The 18,745-nt window shown below is 49.5% G+C and overlaps 2 protein-coding genes across 4 annotated transcripts; one reads left to right on the forward strand and one right to left on the reverse strand.

Annotated features, from left to right (window-relative positions):
- Nucleotides 1-7,199: 7,199 nt before the first annotated feature.
- Nucleotides 7,200-15,019, reverse strand: LOC117860833 (ranBP2-type zinc finger protein At1g67325). Of its 3 annotated transcripts, none has more exons than XM_034744219.2 (10): nucleotides 14,755-15,019; nucleotides 14,510-14,555; nucleotides 14,298-14,410; nucleotides 13,875-14,160; nucleotides 13,446-13,507; nucleotides 9,850-9,901; nucleotides 9,651-9,760; nucleotides 8,939-8,969; nucleotides 8,615-8,766; nucleotides 7,200-7,642 (listed from the first exon to the last, which is right to left on the reverse strand). In XM_034744219.2, exons 1-10 carry the CDS (start codon nucleotides 14,764-14,766, stop codon nucleotides 7,466-7,468), a joined length of 1,041 nt encoding a protein of 346 aa, XP_034600110.1. In that variant the 5' UTR covers nucleotides 14,767-15,019; the 3' UTR covers nucleotides 7,200-7,465. The 3 variants fall into 3 exon arrangements, with proteins under 3 accessions (XP_034600110.1, XP_034600111.1, XP_034600112.1); XM_034744220.2 differs by having other exon boundaries at nucleotides 13,875-14,157; nucleotides 14,755-15,018; XM_034744221.2 differs by lacking the exon at nucleotides 7,200-7,642 and adding an exon at nucleotides 8,143-8,458 and having other exon boundaries at nucleotides 14,755-15,015.
- Nucleotides 15,020-15,932: 913 nt separating this feature from the next.
- On the forward strand, nucleotides 15,933-17,644 carry LOC117860314 (uncharacterized). Its single transcript, XM_034743585.2, has 2 exons — nucleotides 15,933-17,227; nucleotides 17,304-17,644. Exons 1-2 carry the CDS (start codon nucleotides 15,973-15,975, stop codon nucleotides 17,438-17,440), a joined length of 1,392 nt encoding a protein of 463 aa, XP_034599476.1. The 5' UTR covers nucleotides 15,933-15,972; the 3' UTR covers nucleotides 17,441-17,644.
- Nucleotides 17,645-18,745: the final 1,101 nt, after the last annotated feature.

Below are 18,745 nucleotides of genomic sequence, written 5' to 3' on the forward strand. Positions count from 1 at the left end.
AATTTCTTTCTAATCAAGGATCAGGACACGAAGAAAATCCTTCATCAAGGCAGATGTAAATGCGGTCTCTATCCTCTAGCGTCGCATTCGTTTCAAGGAAATTCCAGTAAACAAGTTTATGAAGTCAATAAGCCGTCTATCTCTAGATGGCACAGTCAACTAGGTCATCCAGCTATTCCTATTGTCGAGAAAATTCTTAGTACCAATAATTTGCTGCATGATAGTACTCATAATCATGAGTCTATTTGTGATGCTTGCCAAAGGCCTAAAAGCCATCAGCTTCCATATACAGTTTCGAATAAAGTTTCTAGTGCTCCTCTTGATTTAATCTATTCTGATGTGTGGGGACTGGCTCCTACCTCTATTGGGCGATACACTTAATAAGTCAGCTTTATCAATGATTATAGCAAATACACCTGGATCTATCTCTTGAGCCACAAATCTGATGTTTTTCAGGTTTTTCACGACTTTCAGAATATTGTCGAAAGGAAGCTTAATAAGAAAATTATCTGCATCCAATCTGATTGGGGAGGGGAATATGAAAAGCTGCACTCCTTCTTTGAATGGATTGGCATCACCCATCGCGTGTCCTGCCCTCATACTCATCAGCAAAATGGGGCGGCTGAGAGAAAACACAGGCATATCGTCGAAGTTGGCCTCGCACTTCTTGCCAATGCATCGATGCCTTTAAAATTTGGGGATCAGACGTTCCTCATGGCCACATATCTTATTAATCTTCTGCCGAGTAAGGTGATCAACTATGACACGCCTGTTGCAAGATTGTCTCATGAAACTCCTAATTACAACAGCCTTCGTATTTTTGGCTGCGCATGCTAGCCTAATTTGCGACCATATAATTCTCACAAGCTCTCGTTTCGCTCCACCCAATGTGCTTTTCTTGGTTATAGTTCCATACACAGAGGTTTTAAATGTCTAGATATCTCCACTCATCGCATCTACATCTCTCACGATGTTGTCTTTGATGAAACTATCTTTCCCTTTGCTAAGCTTCATCCCAATGCTGGCGCTCAACTTCGCAAAGACATTATCCTCCTTCCTGATTTCCTTCGCAATCCTGGGGATGAAAATTGTTTTTCTTCCAATATTACTAATGCTACTAATCCGTCTGGTGCTAGTGATGATCTACATGAAAAATTGGCGGTGGATTCTACATCAACTTATGTACCAAGCGCTGATTTTCACGCGGACGCGCGCGCCGTACCAGCTCCCACGACGACGGTCCCGCGCTCGCTGCATGGGGGGGGCCACGATGGCTCCTGCACCGCACTCCACGCTTCCGCACTCGCCGCGTGGGGGCGCCAGGCTGGTTCCGCGCTCGCTTGGTGGGGGTGCCAGGCTAGCTCCGGGCGAGCCGTCGAGCGAGCCAATGGGCGAGCCGATGGGCGGGCTGCCGGGCGCGACGGGCAAGCCACCAGGCGAGCCGCCACTCCCTGACGAGCCAAGTGCCGAGCCGAGCGTGCTTGCACCTGTGTCCACCGCTACTGCACCGTTCAACGCCCTAGGCGGATCTTCTGGGTCCGAAGGCGGATCAGTTGTGTCGCCTGCTACTCCAACAACACCAGCTTCTTCTAGGCGACACACAAGATTACAAAGTGGGATTGTCAAGTCCAAGAAACTGTATGATGGGATGATACGGTATGGTCTGTTCAGCTCCACTGGTGAGCCTGAGTCAGTAAAAGAAGCACTTGGGGATTCAAAATGGCGACATGCAATGCAAGAGGAATACCTTGCATTGATGCGTAATGGGACTTGGCACCTTGTTCCAGATAAAGCAGGTAGGAATTTGATTGATTGCAAGTGGGTGTACAAAATCAAGAAAAGAGCTGATGGTAGTATAGACAGATACAAGGCAAGGTTGGTAGCTAAAGGTTTTAAGCAGCGCTACGGTATCGATTATGAAGACACATTTAGTCCAGTTGTGAAAATAGCTACTATCAGACTTGTGATGTCGGTTGCGGTCTCCAAAGGATGGTGTCTTCGACAGCTTGATGTGCAGAACGCGTTCTTGCATGGTGTTCTGGAAGAGAGACAACCACCAAGATTTGAAGATCCAAATAAACCTACATTTGTATGCAAATTGGATAAAGCTCTTTATGGACTGAAGCAAGCGCCAAGAGTGTGGTACTCCAGGTTAAGTACCAAGTTGTTTTCTCTCGGTTTCACTTCCTCAAAATCCGACACTTCATTATTTATTTATAGAAAGGGACATGTAACAATTTTTATGCTTGTCTATGTTGATGATATTATTGTGACAAGCTCGTCCCCATAAGCTGTGTCGGCCCTCCTTGAAGATTTGAAGAAAGAATTTGCATTAAAGGATCTTGGTGAGCTGCATTATTTTCTAGGCATTGAAGTGAAGAAAGAAAAGGACGGTATAATCCTCTCTCAAGGTAAATATGCGCAAGACATATTGGCCCGAGTTGGCATGACCGAGTGCAAACCGTGTAATACACCACTATCAGCATCTAAAAGCTTTCTAGCTATGAAGGGGAGGCACTCGGTCCAGAAGATAGCACTAGATACAGAAGTGTTGTTGGTGCTCTACAGTACTTGACGCTGACACGTCCTGATTTGTCATATTCAGTAAACAAAGTCTGTCAGTTTCTGCATGCGCCCACTACGTTGCATTGGACAGCAGTCAAGCGAATATTGAGGTATAATAAGTACACCTTGAGTTTGGGTCTCAAAATTCAGAAGTCAGTGTCTGCTGTCATTAGTGGATTCTCTGATGCTGACTGGACAGGAAGTGTTGATGATAGAAGATCGACAGGTGGTTTTGCAATATTTGTTGGTGCAAATCTGATATCCTAGAGTGCTAGAAAACAAGCAACTGTATCACGATCAAGGACTGAAGCTGAGTATAAATCCATGGCCAATGCAACAGCTGAGATAATCTAGTTAGAATCGCTACTAGCTGAACTTGGATTTAAAATTGAGCAAACATCAATTTTATGGTGTGATAATCTAGGAGCTACATACTTGTCTGCTAATCCGGTGTTTCATGCTAGAGCAAAGCACATAGAAATTGATTTCCACTTCGTGCGAGAGTGAGTCGTGAAGAAACAATTGCAAGTTCGATCTGTTCCTTCAGGAGATCAGTTGGCAGACGGATTCACCAAAGCTTTGCCTGTTCAGTCACTTTGTGCGCAATCTAAACCTCGTGGCATCAGGAGGTTAAGATTGAGAGAGGGTGTTAGAAATATAGTCGGTCTAGAGTCCGACTCATGTAAATCTTGTTCAAAAGAGAATTCGGTTTGTTATAGATAGGATAGATTTATTAGCTCTATCTCTAAAATTATAAATCTACACAACAAAACAAACCGGATATCCTATGATCTCATTTGTAATTGTGTTGGAGTCTTTAGTACTCCCATATATAAACACGTAACCTGTAGTATGCCGAGATAGGCAACTCCAGTTCCACCGATTCTTTCAGTTCTTGGTCCATCTGCGAATGATTTGGATTTTTTTTACTGTCCTATTTTGTGTGCTTTCTTTTCACGTCATCACCTACGTACCTGCTAGCGAGGGATTTTACTTATGGATGCCTTTGATGGACCAATGGATATGATGGCAGGACTATACTACAAGAAAGAAAAGAAATGTCATGATAGGTGATGTGTCATTTATGCCATAAAAAATGTAAATTACGTCATGTTTTGTAATCTATGACGATCGAAATCCGTTCGTCGCCTATCACCCGTCATAAATGGTTTTCTGTAACGAAAACGTGGCTTTTCGTCATAGAATTTATGATGATCCTTCTTTCATCACTGATCTACGACGTTTTTTTTTTGTCATTTTTAAGCTTACACAATATCGTAGAATGTCATGTGGCCGAACAAGGCCCATGTGGCAAGCAACCTATTTATATGCCAAATCCAATTGAAAGCCCAGCTTATTATGGGCTTAGCCCATACCAAGCTGATCCCCCCAACCCCATTACATTTTCGTTTATGGCATGTTTTTTAGGCACGGCCCATTGGATTTTAGGTTGTTTTTAGCCCAATTCATTACTTGACATTCACGTTACTGTCCAATTATGAATGGGCTAAACCCATTTTAATCCGTGCACCAAACATTTAGCTCGTTTAACAGTCCAAAGCATATTAAAAAGATTCTAAAGTACAAAACGTTCACATTCATGATCAAATTCCAGGTATAATAAAAAAATGTTCAAATCTGCACTGACCAAATTAGCACTTGACGAAATTATAGATAGCAAAATACATTATGGACGGACATTATCAACATCACATGTCCAAATATCATCAAACAAGGGACCACACACACACACAACAAAAGAAAAAGAGAGTGAGTGTACTATACACATAAAGGTATAGCACTAAAAAACTAGAGTGAGTGCACTACACATCTTTTCAATAGGAATCTAGGACTAGGACATTATAGCTTTATGAATGCTTTGATTTCCAAAACCTAGTTGCCTCAGTCACGTGGGGAAAAAGTCAACATATCTCCTTGACTCATCTCGAAGAGCTGGAAATTGAAGCTTCACTGATCTTGAAGAGGTCGAGATTGAAGGCTTGAACGTAACAGTCACATGACCTTGATTTCCTAAAGCTTTTATTCATATCCACACCAGTGCTAAAAATCATGCGAGTTAAATTTCCTGATGATGTTTCGCAAGGTAGGATTCAAAGAATCCTTCGGCATTATTTGAGCAAATGCTTCCATGCAATGAATGGAAGACTTGACCCTACTTAGGTAGTCTGATAGGCTCGTGCGCACTATTCGTCATCACCGATGCCTAGCTCGCTCCAACTTGATCTGGCCGTGTGTATACCACATTAACACTCAGTCGGATGGTTCGAAGCAGCCGAGGCAGCGACATAGGCGAGCGCCGCCAGCAGGCATGCAGGATCGATCAGATCTCACTAAAGATCAGGTCATGTCCATCTCCTGCATAAGACTGACGAAATCTTCATCGGGCGTGCCGGAGAACTGGAAGTCAGCAGCGGTCAAGATCTCTGCATCTACGTACACCTCGTCGTCGGCATGCTCAGCAGCAGTGGCAGTGGTTTCTATTGATGCTGCCGCCTGGTTGCGCCTGCGCCGGCGGCGGTGAGCATCAATAGCAACAACTGCGCCGGCGGCAGTAGCACCACCGGGTTGTACCAGCAGAGCTTCGGCAGGTTCTTGCCGTAGAACAAGAGCATGACGCGTGCTGGAACCGACCGATCCACACCACCTGCAGCTGCTCGGGATGTGCACCTCCGCGGCGTACCCACCGCACCTCAAACAACTCGGAATGACTCTCTATGCCCCGGGTGCCATCGTGCCACACCCATCAAATGTTTTTCAAAAAAAAAATCCTCGACCCTCGTGTGCCAGACACATTTTAAATTTGCATGTGCGCATCAAACATTCATGTGCCAGACATTTCTTAGATTTGCATGTGTGCATCAAACATTTTTGGTTGGTTTGAGGATTTCATTAAGGCATTGGATAGTTATCTCCGGTACAATTTAGAAACGTGAAGAATTCACATTAGGATAGTACGGAACAATAGTAGCGTGCTCAGGCTTACAGTTTTTTGTGCACAGTCCTGTCCGCACCGCACGTCTTCTCCTTCGCCCGTCCACCTCCCCTTCCGTTTCTCTCCTCCGTCGTCCTCACTGATTTGGAATCGAGGTTGCCGATCGGAATTGAGGCCGGACGTGTCGGGATTGATGTCTTCGCCGACTCGGATTGGAATCAAGGTCGCGTTCCTGTGCTGTACCTGTATAAATAGAAGGGCAAAACGAAGATCGAGCCCTTCCGGCACCTCGTGAAGACCGACCCCAAGTTCTTCGACAAGTTGTGGTGGAAGCTCCATGACGCCATCCGTGAGATCTACAACATTGAGACGGAGCCGTCTTCTCCGCTCACACCTCTGTCTTGGCGTCCTCCACCCAGTCGCGCCTCTTCCATCCTCCACCCCCATCTACCCTCCTGGTCCTATGGCCTCCTCCTCTGTGTCCCATTCGTCAAAGTGATCGAAGGACCAGGAGGCGGCAGCTGCCCGCGAGAGCAGAAGAACATACGGTGCCGGCGGGATCTTCCTTCACCCATCAGCATCAGTGGTGGACGCGGCTGCATCTTATGGCGGAGGAGTTAGAGCCGCCAGTGGCGAGGAGCCAACGAGGAGGCTACCTCGACCACCCGCGCTGCCCCGACCGCCTGCGCCGCCCACCCACCCGCCACGGCCGCCCCGCCCGGCCGCACCAAAGCCACCTCCCGACCCCTGCCGTGCCGCCTAGCCTCCCCCCCCCCCCCCCCCCCGCCGCCGCCGCCCCGGCCTTGGCCGTGCCCGAGCCGCCTCGTCCGCACCGCCCGACCTGCGCCCGCCACCCGCCTCAACCGGGGGAGAGGGAGGAGGAGCTGAGGGAGAGCGAGTTGGGGCCAGCCGGATCCGACGGAGAAGGAGAGAGAGGAAAGAGAGAGGGTGCAACAATGATTCTGCCGTCAAATTCTTGTCCGTCACGGTGAACCAGTAGAAAACGGAAGAGGATGCAAAACCAAGGAAAACCGACGCATGGCCACGAGAAAAACCTTTGCTCGAAATTAAATAGGCAAGTAAAAACTCAAAAAAATGCATGGAAGGGATTTGAACCTTTGACCTCTCCCCGAGAAGCACTATGGAATATACGAGTAAAATTAAGGAAACCCCATGGGGCATCCACCATCCCCTACCATACATGGCAATGGTCGTAGTTCCAAACTTTAGTTCCAAACTTTAGGAACCGTTTGTCGCTTCAAAAAATATAACATTTATTAGGAGTCCAATATATGTACTAGAGTAGAAAAAATACACATGAAGATAAAAATTATCGCATATGGAGCAGCATCAGTGCAGACTGGTTGTACGCTATGCTACTTGCACTTAGAAATGGATCCACGTCTACCCACGCATATACGCTCTGTTCGAACAACAACGTTGTTTGCTAAACCAAAATATTTGCTAAACCAAAATATATGTGAAATATGATCGCTTTGTATGGTACAACATGGTTCCATATTTTTTCTGTAGCAACTCTCTTACTTGAATAAAAAAAATTTATTTAATGGGTATTTGAGTTGAAGGAAATAATTAAGTCAGAATTCTTTTGATTTTCTATTAAATGTGTAGACATCCAATAAGTGCAATAAAAATTTAGTGATGAAAATAAAACATATCATAAGTTTAAAAAACACAATTAATCTTTTAATCTTTTACCGTAGCAACTCACGGACACGGACATTTTGCTATAAAGGGGAAAAAAAGGAAAACAAGACACTCCAAACAAATACGGAAATGGTTACATCCATATAATGGTCCCTGACCATCACAATGCTTACCACCATCTCGAATTTCCTATCCAACTCTGTCAGAGGCTCAATACAGAAGCATACCCACGTGGTGCGAATTTCTCAACTTTGTTTTCCAATATGAAACAGTAGCAAATCAGTTTGTAATGTTCTGCAACTCACTGAGTGCTGCCATCCGCAACGCAAGAGAACTCGTCGGCACTCCTCCAGCCGCATGACCAGGCAGATCCGTCTGTGTCTGTTCACTGTTGTCTTGAAATTCATGCAGAAGTCGCAGCTTTGATAAAAGCTTCGTAATGTTACATGACAAAAACTAATTCCAATGGGACTGTGTCAGTGAAGTAGTCACAATCGAGACAAGCATGCAAGTTGATGGTCTACCGCTGCACAATGTGATGATGCACATCACTTTCACCAAGGAGCGTCTTCTAACCAAGCACAAGAGAATGGTGAAACTTGGAACACCCTAATCTCCGGAGGACATGGAAGATGATAACAGCGTATGCAGTCATGCAACTGAATGTCCATCGTTGACTTGTTTCAGACCTAACTGTTACTGCAAGCAAAAGTAACTAGCGGGGGACGGGCTCTCACAAATATGTTAGTGGAGCACCTTGCTAAGTTGCTAACATCTTATGAACATTATTTTGGAAGGTAAAAAAGGTTGCTATCGCCAACCATTAAGAAAAAAACACCTGTAAAATACCAAAACCATAAATTGGAAAAAAAAAAACAGGGACCAGAACGCAGCATTAACAAAACCAAGGCAAAGTGATGAACAGTAACGATACTTCCACAGCAGAGTAACATCTATGACACAAACAACTAGAAGAAATTCATTTAAAGATGGCAGTTTACCCAGAGTACCAGTAACAAAGACAAGTAACCAAGTTCAGCGAGAAAAGGCAAGATGGATGTTCCTGACCAAAATCTGTAGTGATTAGGAAAGGCAAGACTCCATTGCCAACTCCAAAGTGTTTACCATTAGGACCCCGACTCAACTAAGGTCTCGAGGGGAAGAAACTTGTAACGACAGCAGCAACTACTGACACAGATGGACCCCACATTCAGACTGAACCTTGACGACCATGCTGGACCTTCTTGACCCTCATTACTGTTCTAGGACTCACTGTAACAGTAAGGACATGATATATCAAGCTATGCGCAAGCAAACATGAGGCAAGAAAATGATTAAAAATAATTTCAATAATAAGGCATGCAACTTAATGTTCTAATAAGGGCACGGCAAATGTCCTGATCATACTGAAGGTCATGAAACACAGACCTGATTGTCCTGATCTGTCACTGAATCATTTGTACTGTTCGTCTGCAGTGGCTTCTCTGCTCCACATTGAGGACGATTGCATTTTGTTCGGAAAGGATAGTTTATGTTATTGCACTGCTCGCACTTCCAACTGCCCTCTGGCATCTTTTGTTCTATCAATGAGAGGTTGGGTTCGAAATTAAATATAATTTGAAGAGATAAATTACATAAACCCATAAACTAGTCCATAAGTCAAAAATCCAAAGAAAAAACTAGTTGCCTGCAAAGAAATGTCTAGGGATAACAAAGTTTCCCAAAATAAGTAATTATCGTATCAAAACTTACTTGAGCCTCTTGAACCATCAGGTTTAGATCCCTGCATAAAGAGTAGATACGCAAGCAATCAGTAAAGTATACTTAGCTCTATAAGCTACGAAGCCCAACTGCCCGAGTATTAGAATGCAACCCCAGGTTTAGATGAAAGAGAACTAATTTTAGACAAAAAAAAAGGGGCCAAAACTTGTTTGCAGGTTCACAAAGTTGTTCTGGTTTAACTTGATAATATCACATTCCACACCAACAGTAATGAACATCTAACAGTTGCAATTGCATGACAAGTCATGTGGCAACTAACTATCAGTTAAATGAGCAATTTCTTTGATAAGGTTCATGAACACTCAATAGCAGGAGAAAGTTATATTGATTTTTTTTACCACACAAAAGGTGATCAGCACCAAGTACTCAGATCCTGATGTCCAAAAAAATAAACAAGCATACAAAATGCAATGATCGGCTAATGCATACTAGAGATATCCAGGTGTACATAAGCACGGTTTCACCAAACCATTTAGAACACTAGTATACAATGTCATATGACTTTCTTGTGGCAGCAGAGTCAACTTCAAGCACACGTGCAAAGTTACAGTATTACTTTAGGCACTTTAACATAAGAAAAATTGACTATCCATAAGTGCGGAAAAAACTGAAATGATCTTATCTTAGTTCTAAATACATGAAACTGAGAGTAGTTGCATAAGATAGCTTATCAGTCTCAAACCTGGTTTTCTGGTCTTGGTGTGTTGCACTTTCTCATATTACAGACTGTGCGAAAGGCAAAGTTGATGTTATGGCAATTTGGACACTCCCAATCATTATCACGGCCAGCTCCTGCAGTAAAAGTTCAGGAAAACAGGCAGAGATTTAATCAAGTGCTAACCACATCAATTTAAAATAAGTCAAAATTACAAAATGCATACCTGCAGGCTTCTTCTGGGAACCTTCATCAGAATATGAGCCAGCCCTTGTACCCTTTCAAGTTCAAAGCAATATAAATTAAGAATAACAACAGTTTGCAGTATGACATGTCAGATTTGACACATCAAAAGCAATAAACACATGGAGAAATGGAGTAGACACAAACCACTATCGCACATTGAGAAATGGAGTAGACACAAATTATAACTATCACACATTGAGAAATGGAGTAGACACAAATTATAATTATCACATTGAGGAAGGGAGTAGACACAAGTTATAACTATCACACTGGAGTAGACACAAGTTATAACTATCACACTGGAGTAGACACAAGTTATAACTATCAAAGAAAAAAGGAATGCAAAGTAACAGCAACCAATGTGTAGATAGTTCTTTATGCAAGGTACTAGTAGTTAACTCAAATTAGCATAAAGCGTGTGTTGGCCCAAAATGATCTTTTCCATTAACCACACCCACAAAGGCAGCTTGGGGTACATATTTATAGTCAACCTTGGGTAGGTGGCTTACAAGCTAAGCAAAGCATCTAAAGAGCATCTAAGCATCTAAAGAGCATCTAAAGCAGTAATTGGTGATAAGGTGCACGTAGGCACGAACCACCCACGGATACGAGTGCTCACAGGCACCACTAACACATTATTCTATCACCATCAGGACTTAACTCTAACATTCTCCCCCTAAGTCCTGAATGGCAAAAGAACCCTCCCAAGTCTGGTTCGGAGTTCTTGGAACTTGACTCTTCCTTAGTGTTGATGTAGTTGCCTTGACGCTCCCTTCCTCCAAGCAGTCGCTTCATGGAAGACAAGGTTCTTTGCCAGGGCTTGAGCGGACTTGCTATCCGGCATCCATCTGCATCGCGGTGCGCTAGGCCGCGTGTCCCTCAGCCTCAGCGAAGGAGCGAGACTCGTCGTCGTTGCTCGTTAGGTGAAGCATGGCCTTGACGTCGTGAGGCACCCATCCCAGCACCGGCTGGTCGCCGAGAATGTCTGTAATGGTACGGTACCGCAGTGGCTCGCCATCATGGTACGCGTCGACGCAATCCTCGTCGTGAGGGAGCGGAGTGGCGAACTCCACCGAGTGGGGCTCATCATGAGCTGGTGTTGACTAAGCAGTGCTCGGAGGAGTGGCCGTCAGTGCTGGAGTGTGTGGCATGGCCGGCTATGGTGGTGGCGATGGAGAGCTCGCCGCGCCCAGAGTACTCGCCGGAGTCGGTGGAGGACTCGCTGGCGCCGGTGAAGAGCTCGCCGTAGTCGGTGGAGACCCGGGGACTGAGGTAGGCACGCTCGGCGAAGAAGAGCTGCCCACCCCCCAGCTCCCTCGAAGTGGACGTAGTCGTTGTACGTCGAAGTCGAGCCACCGTCCACCATCTTTCCCCGCACCATCTCCTTGGTGCCGAGCTGTGCCACCTCCGCGTAGAGGACGTAGAGGTTGTTCTTCCCCTATCCACCTTGGTGAGGAAGAAGCTCAATGGTCCCATGAGCTAGGAACAAAGCTAGATCCTCCTCCTCCGCAGCCTGCGCAACGTGGGCCTGGTCGTGCCTCGGCTGGCGGCATCCCAGTGTCGTCTCGTGCAACCTCGAGCTCGCTGGCGGTGGCACCCTCAGCGCCTCCTTGCGCCTTGCTGCCCTTGCGGCCGCCTGTCGAGAAAGAAGACTCGCCCTTCTTCCGCTCCTTTTGGCGGGCGAGCCACCTCTCCTCAGTGAGGTGGAGCTGACCACCGATGGTGACCTCCCCGCCAGAAGAAGGCTTGTCGCGGTCGTCGACCACCTTGAGCCGACCCGCCAGCTCCTAAATCGACAACGCTGAGAGGTCGAGCGGCGTCTCGATGGAGATAGCGAGCTGCGAGTACTTTGGCACATCGCGCAGGAACTTCACAACGGCTTTCTCTTCGTTGATCTCGTCGTCGTCATACCGCTCCAGCAGCTGCATCAAGCTAGAGAGGCAGAAGGCGAAGTCGCTGACGTCCTCACCCGGCTTGAAAGCCAGACGATCCCACTCCTACCGAAGCTTCTGCAGAGTGGACTTGCAGGCGCGGTCGCTACCAGCTCGGGCCGCAGCGATAGCGTCCCAGGCGGCCTTGGTAGTCCTCTTCCCCAAGAGGTTTGCCGCCATCTCCATCGGGACTGCGGCGAGCAACGCCTCGAGCGCTCGCCGGTCCTCATGGCTGTCAACGTCGCCATACTGGACTGCGTCCCACATCTCCCGCACCTGGAGCTTCACCTTCATCACCGAGGACCACTCCGTGTAGTTGGTCTTCATCAACATCGACCACTGCATGCTGTTGACAGACTCTCGAATGATGGTCTTCACGACCCTCGAGGGTTGGTGCCTGGAGCCAAGGTCGGAGTCGGAGTCGAGGCAGACTCGTGGACGGAGCTCCTCCTGCTCCGAGGACACCCGCCATGAGCTTCGGCGCCGACACCCTGCGCCACGCGCCTCAGCTCCTCTACATGGCGCCGCGCCATCTCGCGCATCATCTCCGCCTCCTCGCGCAGCCAGTCCACCTCCAGACGACACTGAGTAGCGGCCGCCGCTGCCGCTTGTGCCTTCTCGTCGGCGAGGCGGGCTGCCTCAGCTACGCGCGCTGCTCAAGCCGCAGCCGCCTCCCGCAACTCGGCGTCGCGCACCACCGCCACGCGCTGCCGGTCCTCTAGCCTCGTGACCTTCACCCTCCGCTCCTCCTCGCGCGCCATAGCCGCACGCCGTGCCCGGCGCCGCTCTGCTGCTGAGGCTCCTCGGCCGCCATGAGCCGCTCCTCCTCCCGACACGCGGTGGCGCCGCGCCGTCGCCTCCTCATGCCACTCCTCGACCGTCGCCCTGCGGGGCCGCGCACTTGAAGTAATTGAGCTGCTGGAGGAGACCCGCAAGGAGGTCCTGGAGCTTACCAGGAGACCCGGCACCTCGCCGGTCAGCAGTGGCACGCCGACCACCAGAGCCGCAACATCCACAGGGCCCACGCCGACCGCTCCCACCGGCCGTCTAGAGCCCTTGAGCCTGCCATGGGAGTTTCCCGCATGTGCCGCGCCGCCGCCCGCGTCCGCGCCGGGGAAGAAGCCAGCCACCCGTGGAGAGCCGCCGCCGCCGCCTGGGTCTGCCACCGATCCGCGCCGCCCGATCCGATCGCAGGGAGGGGTGAAGGAGGTCGCTAGCCGCCGGATCTAACCGGAACAGCAGCGCCGCCACCGGCCTTGGTGGGCCGATCGGGTGCTAGGGTTTCCGGGGTGAGGGGCTGGAGCACGAGGGAGAGGAGAGAGAAGGGTAGGTAGGAAAGAATTAGGCTCTAATACCAATTGTTGGCCTAAAATGATCTTTTCCATTAACCACAACCACAAAGGCAGCTTTGGGTACATATTTATAGCCAACCTTGGATAGGTGGCTTACAAGCTAAGCAAAGCATCTAAAGAGCATCTAAGCATCTAAGCAGTAATTGGTGATAAGGTGCACGTAGGCACGAACCACCCACGGATACGAGTGTTCACAGGCACTAAGTGCACACAGGCACTACTAATACATTATTCTATCACCATCAGGACTTAACTCTAACAGCGTGTACAAAAGGGTAATCAGAAGAGCATACCATTGCACCAGGACTAGCAGGAATTAAGCCATATCTGTCCATGGGCATTCCATACATTCCACCTATTTATGGGACAGTAAAAGAGACAAGTCTTGTGAGCGAACACATGGAGAACTTTGGATTGGAAAACATGCATTGTGACCCCAACCAAAGAAAGTTTCATAGAGAACACATGACAGAATGCAATAGTAAAATAGTCCTGAAAGGCTAGGTGCTGGACACACTAAGTATCTATGATAAATGAACAAGGATCAAGTGAAAAGAAATGATAGCCTATGTTCTGTAAAATCCAGTTGTTTACACACTATGATTTGCATAAAAGGAAGGATTGAAAACATAGTATTTTGCCTATTTAATTTGATAACTAGATTAACTAACGCGAGGAATATCAAAATATGGCATGCACATCATAGCGGAAAACCTTGTTACCTGCTCCCATCATAGATCCACCAGAATATGGAGGTGGCCCGGCCATTTGCATCGGCCCATAGGGGCTACCAATCGGTATGCGACCACCATATCCATATGGATACGCAGAACTCCCATGGAACTGAGGAATACCATAGCGCGGCGGCATTGCAGGCCCATTAAACATGGAGGAGCCATATGGGGGAGCACCCCCACCAAGGTACATCGACGGCGGCGTCCCTGGGCCCATGTAACCCCCAGACGCGGCGTAGTGGGGCGGAGTCTGCATAGGCTTCTGCATGGCCTTCTGAATGGCAAGCAACAGCAACACGTGGTAAATGCAAATGCGCTACCAACAAGCAGGAGTACTTGCAGGTACACCTCTGCGCAACCGACAAAGGAATAATCAGCAAGAATTAAGCTGAGGCAAAAACCGTTACGGACCGTGTGATCTGCTGGCCTGGACTGGTTGCAGTTGCGCATGTTGCAAGTGGTGCGGAAGGCGAAGTTGACGTTCTTGCAGCTGGGGCAAACCCAGTCGTCCTCACGCCGGCTGCCTGAGAAACATATTTTGTCCCCCACGAAGGGGCAATCCACTCAGATGCAGCTTCGAGCAGGTGTGACAGAAAAACAACGATGGCGGCAGAGAAACCTACCGTCGGTGCGCGCGCGCTTCCCAGCGGACTGGCTGCGGCTATCGACCTGCAAATCCAAACACGCGAATTCGTTAGACCCGGCGGATGTCCGGGATCCGGAGGGGGATCGACGAGCACGGCAAAGAGAGTTCAAATCCAACAACGGTAGCAAGCTTCCAGCGAGACAAAAGGAGCGCGACACCCACCCTAACCCTAACCGACCGGCGGAATCGAGGAGGGCAGAGAGAGGAGGTGAGCGGCGGTACCTGAGAGGACATGGCTGGCGGTGACCCGGTGGTGGCGGTGGGCGAACGGCGCGGCGAGAGGCCTGTGCTCCTTGGAGCGGAGGGGGAGAGCCGCGGGCGCAGCGGAGACAGGCGGCGAGCGAGGGAGGGGGAGGAGGAGGGGAATCCGGCGGAGCAGTGGGCTAGGGTTTTGCGTTCGCGTGCTCCCCTTCCTGTTGCGATTTCGGCTTGGGAAATTTCCGGGGTGCGGTGGTCTCAAAAAAAAAAAAATTCCGGGGTGCGGTGCGGATTGGCTTTTGGCTCCGCGTCGGCCGGTGGTGTGCTTGCACGGACTCGACGGGAACTCCGGACGACGAGCTGTGAACTCGTGTGGTTGGTTGCTCCGCCGTGCGGGCCAGATGAGGATAACCTTTAGGCCCAGCTCTGCTTGGTGGGCCCTTTTTATCTCACGTGGCAGTATGCTCCGGCCCATCTGTACATTTTTTTCTGCTTTTGTGGAAGCATTTACTTTTGTGGTAGAGACTAGAGAATGAAATCTAATCTAAAGACTAAAATGCATTTCCAATTTCAGTAATAACTTTTTTAATGAGAAAATATAAACATTCCTTTTTCAATGTACTCTTTGAAAGGAAATTTAAAATACAGTAATAAACCAAGGCTAAAACACAAGAGTATAAGCATGTAGTAATTCGGTATCCTATTACTTCAGACCTAAAATGACCGAGTTTTGGGTCGATCTAATGACCTAGAGAATTTGCATCCCTACTACACGAGAGTTTGCCTCTCTCCACAAGTTGTCAACCTTTGACGAAAGGCAAAACAAAGTGCATCATCAATTCAGCATGAGCAAGGTATGCATTGGTCGAGACCTGCGGCAAATTGAGGACAACCAAGAAGATCAATTCCTGCCCTATCCTTTTCTTGCGTTCAGCTACTGCATCCCTCGCGCATATGCGTGCCTAGTCCCCGTCTTGGCTCGCTTTTGCTGCATCACTCACCCTCACACATCGGAGCTGCTGCGAGCCTGCTTCGGCCTCGGTCGCCGCCCCTGTGAACTGTCACGGGCCTCCCCTCTCGCGCCTCTCCTTTCCCCTCCCGTCTCCTCACGCACACTTGCGCGCCATGGATGGCACCACACCGCTCATCGATCGCCACATGTTCGGCTATAAATTGTACTCCCGGCGACTCGACGGCTTCATTCTCAACTGTGTCGAAGCATCTACTAGCTAGCTGGCGCCAATGGACTCCGACGAGGAGGAGCAGGGCTCGTCGCCGGCGTCGGAGTCGGAGCCGGAGTGCGCGCCGCTGCTGATGCCGCCGCCGCCGCCCCGGGCGCCGTCGTCGCAGCCGCCGCTGCTTCTGAACCCGGCGTACGCGCGGTGCAAGTCGGTGATCCACGACGAGCTCCGCAGCTTCCGGGTGTTCCTGCAGTGGTGCGCGCTCGACCACTCCACCCGCGCCGGGCGCGCCGCCTCGTACGCGGCGTTCCTGGTGCTGGCGCTCCTCGTGCCCGCCTCCATCTCGCTCTCGCTCCGCGCCGACGCCTCCCTGTCCCCGGTCTCCGCGTCCGCCATCACCTTCAACCGCGTCTCCCAGGTGCCCGCCACGGGGCTCGCCGTCATATCCTTCGTCACGCTGGCCGCCTTCTTCCGCCGCCTGGGCGGGCTCCGGCAGCTCCTCTTCCTCGACGGCGCGCTCCGCGACGACTCCCCCTACGTCCGCCGCGGCTACGCCCGGGAGCTGGACCGCGCGTTCCGCCTCCTGGCGGCGCTCCTCCTCCCGTCCCTCTGCGTGGAGGCGGCGCACAAGGCCGTCTTCTACTTCTGCACCGTCCGTGTGGATCCCCCCGCGGCGCTGGGCGCGGTGCTCCCGCCGCTGCTCCTGCCGCGTGTCCCATGGCGCGCGGTGGCGCTGGTCGCGACGGTGGCGTCGTGGGTGTACCGCACGGGGGTGTTCCTGCTGGTGTGCGTGCTGTTCCGCCTCACCTGCGAGCTCCAGATCCTGCGCTTCGAGGGCATCCACCACATGTTCGACGTCGAGGCGCGCGCCGCCGCCGCCGAGATCTTCGCCGAGCACAGACGCATCCGGACGCAGCTGCTGGCCACCAGCCACCGGTACCGGGTGTTCATCATCTGCTGCCTCGTCACCATCACCGTCAGCCAGCTCGGAGCGCTCCTCGTCGCGCTCTCCTCCAGGGACGAAAAGAGCTTCTCCAACACCGGCGACCTCCTCGTCGGCTCGGCGGTGCAGCTGAGCGGCTTCTTCATGTGCCTGTTCGGCGCCGCCAGGATCACGCACAGGGCGCAGAGGATCGTGTCCATCGCCAGCCAGTGGCACGTGAGCTTGGTGGCCATGCACCACGGCAGCAAGTCTTCGCCGGCCAGCACGTCGGCGAGCGACGTCGACGCGTCCCGCGTCTCCGGCTCGTCGGCGGCCGTGTCGTCTCAAGCGGAGCCCGGCGCGGCGTGCTCGTACAAGAGCAGACAAGCACTCGGTAGCTAACCAACGCAACTTGACCATCAATTTGCTGCCACGAAGTGAGGCTAAAATTTGCTTGTTTCGCTCTGCAGTGACGTACCTGCGCCACAACGGCGGCGGGATCACCCTGTTCGGCTTCACGCTCGACCGGGGGCTCCTCCACACCATCTTCGTCTTCGAGATGACTCTGGTGCTATGGATCCTCAGCAAAGTTGTGGTCCTCGAGTAGGAACATGTGTACACGTGTCAAGACTCAAGGCAGTCTTATATAGTAGTGCTACTAGTATTTTTGTCCGCCACTGTACGATATTGTTGGCGCAAGATAATTCAGTAAAGGCTGCTTTGATTTGTAAAAGTCACATGTAAGGGATGATTCATTTCAAAACAAACATGTGATGAATTATTCATAAATGCACGATGTTTTGGACATTGATATGGTTTCCCTCCATTCTCTTTTGATAGGACTATTTGCAAAACTAAACTTTTCTCTCTTGATAGTCCTATTTGAGTTGCCATCTCGTGTTTGACACGGCTGATTGTTCGATCCCCGTGCAGAGTAACTCCTCTAGAAAATAATTGGTATATGTATATGACGACATTGATGCTGAGGTGCATGTATATAATAACGAGGAGTACAAGATGACATGATTCATTAGATGATAAGCAGAGTTCATTCTCCTTGGTCATTGTGCCAAGATGAAATAGATTAGAATATCAAAAGAGAATAGGGAAACTCGTTCGTTGGAGCCCTTCTGTGTTTCGATTGGAAAAACTAGCACATATTTTCATGACAAACCAACTTAAAGTTTTGGGGCCCTCTAGTCGCCTATTTAAGAAAATTTTGAAGTTACCAAGTCATGACACTATTTTTCATGACAAACCAATTAGCACACATCAACCAATCTAAATATACATGTTTTTTAATCAAGATTGAAAATATAGAGCTCACTGCATGGTTACATTTATAGAAAGAGATAACATTGGTTAATTGCACACTTCCTAGTTTTTAGTCGACTTATTTTGCTTGATCTCCCCGATCATGTATAATGCAAATGCTCTTATAAAAGATGCTTAAAGGGTATAGTTTGAGTAAGAGCTCCAACCTCCTACCTACGTACAAGATTAAAAAAAATCTAATTTATAAGCGCTTAAATCATTCTTGCGGTTAAGACTTAAGACCCCACTTCCTTAGGGATTCTTAGGTCCTTCGGCTTAGAAGGATGCCAAGAGTGATGCTTCTGGCGCTGGTGTGACTGATGCCTCGTATCAGGGACCACTTCTCACCTCTCCGATTGCAACACGGGTACTCCACCGGCTGAACTTGGGGATGTTGCGAGCCAGCACTCCGATGCTGATGACGGCACCACCCGAGATGCTGCGGACAGCCAAGCTGTAGGTGGCGACCCTCTTCATGACTCTGACTCAGTCGTTGCACTAGCACTACAGAGGGACCTAGTGACCTAGCATCAACGCTAGCTCCTCGCCGATGCCGGTGACACACTTTCGACATGTCATTGATACGATGCAGCGCGCG

This window comes from Setaria viridis, chromosome 6 (assembly GCF_005286985.2).
Source record: "Setaria viridis chromosome 6, Setaria_viridis_v4.0, whole genome shotgun sequence".
In the NCBI taxonomy this organism is placed as follows: domain Eukaryota; kingdom Viridiplantae; phylum Streptophyta; class Magnoliopsida; order Poales; family Poaceae; genus Setaria; species Setaria viridis.